This window comes from Lolium perenne, chromosome 3 (assembly GCF_019359855.2).
Source record: "Lolium perenne isolate Kyuss_39 chromosome 3, Kyuss_2.0, whole genome shotgun sequence".
Lineage (NCBI taxonomy): Eukaryota > Viridiplantae > Streptophyta > Magnoliopsida > Poales > Poaceae > Lolium > Lolium perenne.
Genome location: NC_067246.2, coordinates 154,777,079 through 154,785,901, shown reverse-complemented (window position 1 = coordinate 154,785,901; position 8,823 = coordinate 154,777,079). Strand labels below are relative to the sequence as shown.

General features: G+C 42.2%; 1 protein-coding gene across 1 annotated transcript; it reads left to right on the top strand.

Annotated features, from left to right (window-relative positions):
- Nucleotides 1–2,908: 2,908 nt before the first annotated feature.
- LOC127327092 (protoheme IX farnesyltransferase, mitochondrial) lies at nt 2,909–7,771 on the top strand. The gene is made up of 7 exons (XM_051353875.2): nt 2,909–3,244; nt 5,035–5,164; nt 5,400–5,537; nt 5,664–5,797; nt 6,654–6,779; nt 6,885–6,988; nt 7,087–7,771. Exons 1-7 carry the CDS (start codon nt 2,976–2,978, stop codon nt 7,482–7,484), a joined length of 1,299 nt encoding a protein of 432 aa, XP_051209835.1. The 5' UTR covers nt 2,909–2,975; the 3' UTR covers nt 7,485–7,771.
- Nucleotides 7,772–8,823: the final 1,052 nt, after the last annotated feature.

Below are 8,823 nucleotides of genomic sequence, written 5' to 3'. Positions count from 1 at the left end.
TCGTGTTCAAACTTTTTGGTTTCGACATTCCTAAATAAGTAGACAAGTACATACAATATACTAGGAAGACGTAGATGTACTGGTATACGAATGTCAAAATGGAGAACAATGAACATAAAAATGGTGGGCGATAGTGAGATGAAGCTACTCGTCGAAAGAATTTTGAAACACGTGAACGGTAAGACAAATTTGACTAAAATCAGCCAAAAAAAAACTTCAAATAGGACACGAAATTACCATTCAAATACTCCACGAAACTAAAAAATCATTCGTGGGAATTGATTCGTGCATCTTTTTCGTATTCAGCATATTTTAAACCGACTCATCGTTTTTGTAGATTTAAAATGACCCACTTTTGCCCACGCCAGCTTTTTAGCCCAGTAAATAGGAGAAAATGGATTGTTGGCAACAAATCAGGTGGGCGGACGAATGGCGCTCGGGCTCGTTTGCTCACGATAAAGTGTGTGGCTGTGGTGACTTCTTGGGCAATTAATGCTAGTCTTTAACAATTGTTTGAGTATCAATATACATTGCAATACATGCGTATATGGAGGAGGTGAAGCGTAGAAAATTTAATGTAACTGCTGGACAGGTGGTACAGGAATTAAATTTGGTCTGGTCTGTGCAGCTGGCCAGACGTGTACCACGAGCTTGAATCTCGTTTGACACATCCTGGACCGGTGATTAAGGGCACAACCCGGTCATTTGGTATTTTTTTAAGAGAACGTATGTGCTTTATTAATCAACCAGAACAGAATATATGAAGTTTGAGATAAATTGAATATAGTTGTAGGACACATGCTCCTGCTAGTAAGAAACCCTAGCTCTCGCGTCGCGCTCGCCTGCGACCGAGAGCCCCTTGGCGGCGCCCCTCAACACCCTTCCTCTCACCTCCCCTCCCCTCGCCACCGTTAGAGGGCGTCGCCGGGCCTCCCTCTCCCTTGCGCGGTGCTGGCGGCGCGGGCCGTCCGCTGCCGGTGAGGGCGCCGCGCTGGGTGTCGGGCGTGGCGGCGCGGAGCTCCGACATCGGCATAGAGACGGCGCGCCCCTGGGCGTGCTCGTGGCGACGGCGGGTGGTCCCACTCTTCCATCATGGGGATGGCGTGGAGCGGGCGATGGGGGATCTTGGTGTTGGCATCATTTCGACTTTGCCAGCTCCCAGATCGCGATTCGAAAACCTATCTCGGGGGCAGCGGGCAGCTGAGTTCTCGGGCGTGGTGTGAGGATGCTTCCGAGCGAAAGCACAACGCCTCGATGCCAATGCTGGTGTTGTCTATGGGTGTCGTAACCATCTTGGGGGTGCTGTGGTGGGTATCCTCCCCGTGGTACCTCTCCGGGTGAAAACCCAGACCTCACGGTCTCGACGGCGGCGGCAAAGTGCATTGTTACCTCTTGGGGGCTTTGATCTTCTCCCCACCTTGTATCAATTCGGCCATTGCGGCTTTATTTATAAAGCGGGAGAGAAATCCTATTTCGAGGAGTTACAAATAATTTATTAGCGAAAATCTGTTCTAATATTATGCGGTTTTGTTAAAAGTTTTGTGTTGTTGATTCAATGCATGTTTAATATTGCTATAATTGGCATGGTTAATCGCATAACACATACCGGTTCGCTTGTTATTGATTTCAACAACTAGTATCGTGCAAAATTTAACTTGTAGATTTACAAAAATTGTTTTGAAAGAATGTAAAGATAGTATGTACATGGATAATATTAATTAGACTGATACTTTTGCGAACTTAACTGTCTTGATTTTTATAATTTAGGCATGTCATATGAACATTTTTTTATCGATACCCATTTGAATTGCAGACACGTCTGATTGGAATGTATGCAGCAAACATACACTTTACTGTTTAGTTTGCTACTGACCTGTAGTTTCTAGAATAATACGATAACGTGTGAACATAACTCTAATTTTTTTCCTTAATTATGAGGATTGTTGGTTGAAAAGGTAAATATCTACCCTCTGATCCATAATAAGTGTCGGGAACTTAGTACAAAAATTATAATAACTTAGTACTAAATCTCCGTCACTTATTATGGATCGGAGAGGGACTATTTTGTACTAATTGTCTAATTTTGTTTGCCTGAAGATATTCTTTGGAGGAAGAGGAGTAGTGATATGTACTCCACCGGTCCTAAAATATAGGCACTACATATTTTTAAGGTATAACTTTAACTAACAAATTGATCAACAAAATATGAGTTATATGTCATCAAAATTACACCATTTAATTTCTATTCAAAAGATGTTTCCGACAATATGCTTTTGGTATCATATAGCTTGCTCCCTCCATTCACAATTAGACCACGTTATGAGTTTAGTCAAAGTCAAATTTAATAAAGTTTGACTAAATATTTAGGAAGAAATATTAACACCTATAAAATAAAATCTATATTATTAGAATCGTCAACAATTCTACTTTCATATTATATACATTTGATATGATGGTTGTTGCTATTTTTCTATATTCATGATTAAATTTGATAAAGTTTTACTTTGACTAAACCTAAAATGCAAACTAAATAAAAACGGAGGGAGTAGCATTTTATTGATTAAGTTATTGGTCAAAATTTTGGCTGAAAATACAAAGTGGTCTTACATATAAAAACGGAAGGGGTATTAGGATTTAGAAACGAACCTCTTGACAACGTCTTGCATTTATTTCACACCCTAGGTGGTTGTCCGGTAGATATCAAGGCTGGCAGCTTTTGGATCTCCTTGTGGTAGGATGCATACGAGTAAGGTGGTTGGGGGCCTCACGGCTGTGTATTCATGTCCCTATTTACAGAACCATATACTAAACGAGATCTGACGTCACTGTAAGAAATGAACGGCTTGACAAGGGTGGGATAAAAGGAGCAACCAAGCTCGGGCACACTTCGAAGTTTTCGACAAATCAGTCCCTAGTTCTGCAAAAGATCAATATTCCCCAATCTTTCCGGCCTCGTCGTCGTACCCTCCGCCGCCATGTGGAGAGGCGGCGCCACGGCCGCCTCCGCCGCGAGGGCTCTCCGCTCGCGCCTGCTCGCAGACCCCATCCGCCACCCATCTGGTGCTATCGCTCCCATCGCTTCGGCGCGCGCCGCCTGCTCCGCACCCTCTGCCGCTGCCCCTGCGCCCACCGTCGCTGAAGCGGCGGCCGCCGCAGCCACTGTCTCTTCGGTAGCTGGATCTGCCTCAGACGTACTGCGACACTACGGGGGGTGCTACTGGGAGCTCTCCAAAGCCCGCCTCAGGTGCGCGATTTGCTCTCGCTTCCTTTTAGAAGACCATTTCTGTTCTAAGAATTTATTTTCTTTTAGGATAAAATTAGCTCTTCGATTCTCACGTTAAACTCCAAGGAAATGAATATTTACCACCAACTTTTTGATTTAGGATCTATTACGGTTGAGCACGAACTCATTACTGCCCTTTAGGGTTCGTGCCGTGTATAGTGCTAAATTGGCTTTATGAATTATGATACTGGCTGTGCGAAATTAACCTTGTGATGCTCTTCTGCAAACATATGATGCCTTTTGTGTATGATCTAGAAATAGAATTGTAAGTGTATTGCAGACTGAAAAGCCACACCTCTATTTGTTATAACTGCAAGGATGGAAGTCCCAGATTTCTTGATAAACAAAAGGCTATTCAAGTTACCTAAACACACTTAACAGAGGTGTTATGCAGTAGACACCTTTATACTTGGCCTCTTTGATCCGCAGGATCTCCAAAACGTAGGAATAGGAGAAATTTAGGAATTGGGTAGGATTGGGAAAACACAGGAATTCTGCGAAAGTGAATGTTTGATTCACGGGAATAAGAAAAACACAGGAAACCTAAAATGCATAACCAAATCATGGTCAAAACAAATGCAAAGGTAAGATTGTGTCATTATTATGCAACTTATAGCCTTTACCTTGTTCTTTGTGCATAGGAATTTAAACAAGAGGCTTGAATAGTTGAGTGGATTGCAGAACTCCTTTGTTTTTTCTTTGAAATCTATACCAAAGGAAATTTTTTCCTATTCTCCATTCCTTTGAATCAAATGGATGAATAGTGTCACCATAGGAAAAATTCCTATTTCTATATATTCCCTTCACTTTTTCTTTGAATCAAACAGGCCGCTGGAGGTTCGGTAGGCACATGACCTCTTTTTTTCTCTTCTTTTTGCTTCACCATTCAGTTCTTTTGGACCCATGTCCTGAAGTTTTATGGGTTGGCCAGAACTTCTCCACGCGGTGAAGATCCATCTTTTGAAATATGTATCAATGTTCCAATCGAGATAGCGGCCTCTGACAAATCATTGCTGTCTTGGTTGATCCACCTTGACAATATATGCATAGTGGTCAAGTAGGGGTTTTGTCTTCCTTGGAAAAGCTAAACTAAACTTTATAGCAGAAAAAATGAGCTATAATTTCATTGTTTCATTTTTGTCTTGGTCCGAAGGTGTTCTGTCTCCATTGTTCTTTCCAGCCATCAGATCCTCTAAAATGACACTCAACTTCTAGTTATCTGTCCTCACATATGAAACTATATCCCATATGTATTTAATCCAATTTTAGTTGTTTGTTTTTTATAGAATTAATAGTGCACGTACATCATTTATAAATGACCCCTATTTAGAACATTGAACACAACTCTGATGCAATTGAAAGTTGGCTGCACTAGCTAACAATAGTTATGTTTTTTTTTATTGTATAATGAGTTTGATACAGTATCTGAAAACAAGGTGAGAATTGCTTGGACAGTAGGCATAATCATCCATTCTCCATTTCTGCCTAAGCAAAATGATGCCCCACTTTCTCATTTTGTAGCATCAGAACTGCTAGTTTTATGCCTTTTTGATGGAAATGTTTTGTGGGAGTGGGCTCTGGAGATGGTTGTATGGATTAATATCTGTCCCTTGGAATATATTTGGACAATCTTCTGTTTTTGAATTTGCCATGGTCTGTGTCTTGCATCTTGGAACCCCTTATAACTGACAAATTGTTTGTCTTTTTTTGCAATTCGTTATTTGATCATCTGCTCCATTTTTATGTTTTAGCGCACTTGTTGTGGCAACATCGGGGGCTGGATATGTGCTCGGGAGTGGAAGCATTGTAGATATTGCTGGGCTTTGTTACACATGCACTGGTACCATGATGGTCGCAGCATCTGCCAATACTCTCAACCAGGTATGCCCTTCTTTTGGAGCAGATTTTGCCATTAGCATGATGATTAACTAAACTAATATTCATTGTGTTCACATTTTTTAAATCCTTTAACGTTTATTGTAGCACAATCTCAACCTTTTAAATTTTATTCCTACCTTCCTGCATAGTTACATTATATCAGGATTTGTAAATATCATTTTACACCTAGTTATTACGCTTAGAAATAATGAACTTGATGCATCTACATCCTTTTCAGGTGTTCGAGATAAAGAATGATGCTAAAATGAAAAGGACAATGCGACGGCCCCTACCATCAGGGCGCATTAGTCCTGTGCATGCTGCCATGTGGGCTACAAGTGTTGGAGCTGCAGGAACAGCATTGTTGGCTTGCAAGGTTCGGCTCTTCTTTGTTTACCTGTACTTGTATTACACTTTTGTTTTAAGTGTGCACTGCCTCTCTAGTTGCTATAATTCTGTTATTGGAACTAAACATTGCAAATTTTTGGCAAGGTCTGTGCAGGCTAATGGCTTAGCTGCTGGGCTTGCAGCATCCAATCTCGTTCTGTATGCATTTGTATACACTCCGTTGAAGCAAATACACCCTATCAATACATGGGTGGGAGCAGTTGTTGGTGCCATTCCGCCACTTCTAGGGTATGCCACTGCTGAACACACATTTCTGGCATGCTGAAGGGGGCATTTTATATGTTGAAATATGGAGTTTATGTTCTTCACCTCCTAGTTTAAGTTCTTATTGTGCTCCCTGCTTTAATAATTTAATGGCTTGTCCACTGAATAACCTGAGTAACTACCGCCATGAAGATCACTGGATGGCATGGCGAATTGGGTAATAAGCATATGGTTGGGAGGATGAACTAGGTCGATGAGAGATTGATAGGAGGACTAACTTGATCCTCGGACCGGCTTCAGTTCAAACTCGGGACCAAACCATAACTCTACCTTCCTAGTTTAGTTGAACTCTTCCTAATTTAACCGGACGCTTTCTAATAGATCCAACCATATCGAACAAGGATACTTACTACTTGAGCTATTCCTTTTCTTAACTTAACTATCTCCAACAAAACCTATCTAATGCCTTCACAGATATGCCTATTTTCCCTGCTGCCTTGTGCAGTTGTGCACCTACAGACACTACAGACAACCACTCATAGTTGTCAGAATAAAGCAACATATGCAGCATAGAACCATCTAGATGTACCACCTGAACACACATATTGAAGTAACTGGACATATGGCTTTTCAATCTATCCAGGCTAATATACTTGTGAAGAAGCCTTTACACCTATCCTCCGTCCCTACATTTTTATTCCGTAAACCCTTCAGTATATGTAGCATTGGTCTAATAGAATACCTGCACATGGTGTTGTGTATGATGCTTAATAACCTGACGAGCATATCCTATATAGGCATCTACTATTTTGTGTATTGATATCAAGGGAGCTGTTCAATATGTTTACTAGACATGTGGTCCTTATTTATCTTCATACAGGTGGGCAGCAGCAGCATCTGAAGTGTCACTCAATTCTATGATACTGCCTGCTGCATTGTACTTCTGGCAGTTACCACATTTCATGGCCCTTGCGTACCTATGCCGTGAAGACTACCTTGCTGGAGGGTAACTCACTTATCCAACTGGTCATTAGCAGATCTACTGTAGAAGTTACAGGTGTGAAACCAACCTGACTTGTATCCTTTACATGTGATTGGCTGCTTGATTCAGGTACCGAATGCTCTCTTTTGCTGATCCTACTGGTAAAAGAACTGCATGGGTATCACTCAGAAATTGTCTGTACATGCTGCCGTTGGGGTTATTTGCATATAACTGTGAGTACTAATCATATATATTTTCTAGTTTTCATTTTCTTTTACTTGTATAAACTTTGGCTAACTGAAGATCTTCTCATGGAACTAATGTTTTGTAGGTGGTCTAACATCTGAGTGGTTCAGTTTTGAAGCATCACTTCTAACAATGGGCCTTACAATTGGAGCATTATCATTTGTCCTGGATCCTACTAGAAAAAGTGCAAGAAGGATGTTCCATGGGAGCCTTTTGTATCTCCCTGCTTTAATGGCTGGACTTATATTGCATCGGTTGCCTAACGAACAAAAGGAGCAAAACATCCACCAGACTAGTGAGATGGCTGCTGGGGTTCTCTATGATTCCGAGCTGCGGGATGAAGAAAGAGCTAGACAGAAACGGGAAGACCAGAAGAAACATTCTCGTGTTCAGTCACGCCCTCCAGTTGCCTATGCTTCTGTAGCTCCATTCCCCTTCTTACCTGTACCCGTTTACGTCTCTACGCAAGGTCACGAGTTATGAAAGCCTTCTCCCAGCAGCCAGGCTGTGATATGGGCCATCGCAATGCGTTCATATCTTTCGGTCTTCCTTTTTGTTTGCTATCAGGAATTCCTTTTTGTCTGTTAACAGGAAATATTCCCGCTCAGGGGACATGTTGTTCTTTGTATTTTTAAAATCTGAGAATAATGGACACACAGTTTATTTATTTAGAACACAAAATTGAGCAGTGTAAAATTGATACTCACTTGATATTACCTTGATGGATTGATACACGTCTGTCTGTAAGCAACGTGTACATTTAGTTGTTACTATTTGTTTATGTAGAGTTACACGTTGCACGTTCCTGTAAATTGGGCGAGGCAGGGCATATGCTTTCTCTCTAGGTGGTGATATGTCGTAGTATTTATCAGTTGCATAACTTTGTTTCTTTAGACTGCTCATAGTGGGAGTAACATAGCTAGTAACATCATACATCTCAAGGCATTTTGGTGACATGGCATGCCAATAAATGAAGAAAGATAGTGAGGTGGTAACTAGCTATGTTACCATAACATCACACTCCAAGGGAAAATGAGTCTACAACATAATAAATAACACAATGCATGACACCACATATAAGTTACTACCCACTATGAAGATAGTAACCTAGACTAGTAACATGGCATATGTTACTAGTCTAAGTTACTCCCCACTATGACCAGCCTTAGTAATGGAGTAGTCCTCCAGGAAACTACGTGTGAGTTACTGCCCCAACAGCGTGTGAGTTACCGCCCCAACAGCGCTTCTATACCTGTGCTACACTAGTTAAAACTCGGCGATTTACACAAAAATAACTCAAAACTGAAAGAAAAGCACAGACTGACCCCCCGGCGAAACTATTTCACGGATCTAACCCTTTTGTGTGGCGCCCCACTCACGGGCGCCACACATGTCCATGTGGCGCCCCTGGCCCTGGCGCCACACACCCATCCGACGTGGCCCGTCGATGCTGAGCTGGTGACCCCGATCCGACGTGGCAGCACGAGTGGCGCCGCTCTCGCCGGCGCCACACTTTGAAAGTGTGGCGCCCGTGGCAAGGGCGCCACACATTCACTTAAGTTTGGGCCGCGCGCGCGCCCCCAGCCCGACCCTTCTTCTTTCTCCTCCCTCTGTTCTTCTTCTCTCCTCAAAGGCGCCCGGTTTTCTCTCTCCCCCTCTCTCCCCCCCACCAAATCAACCACCAAATCGTCAGATCTGTCCGTGGAGATCGTTCCCAACTCGTTGCTTGAGGTAATCTCCTCCATTTCCCCTCTTTTCATCCATTGATTTTGTGTATTTGCTCCAATCTATATGTGAAACCCTAGATGTGGATTTGGTTGAT

Coding starts and splice junctions, on each gene's coding strand:
- LOC127327092 (XM_051353875.2), top strand. CDS start 2,976: ATGTGGAGAGGCGGCGCCACGGCCGCCTCCGCCGCGAGGGCTCTCCGC. Junction 5,538..5,663: donor CAGCATTGTTGGCTTGCAAG/GTTCGGCTCTTC, acceptor AGGTCTGTGCAG/GCTAATGGCTTAGCTGCTGG. Junction 6,989..7,086: donor GGGGTTATTTGCATATAACT/GTGAGTACTAAT, acceptor AATGTTTTGTAG/GTGGTCTAACATCTGAGTGG.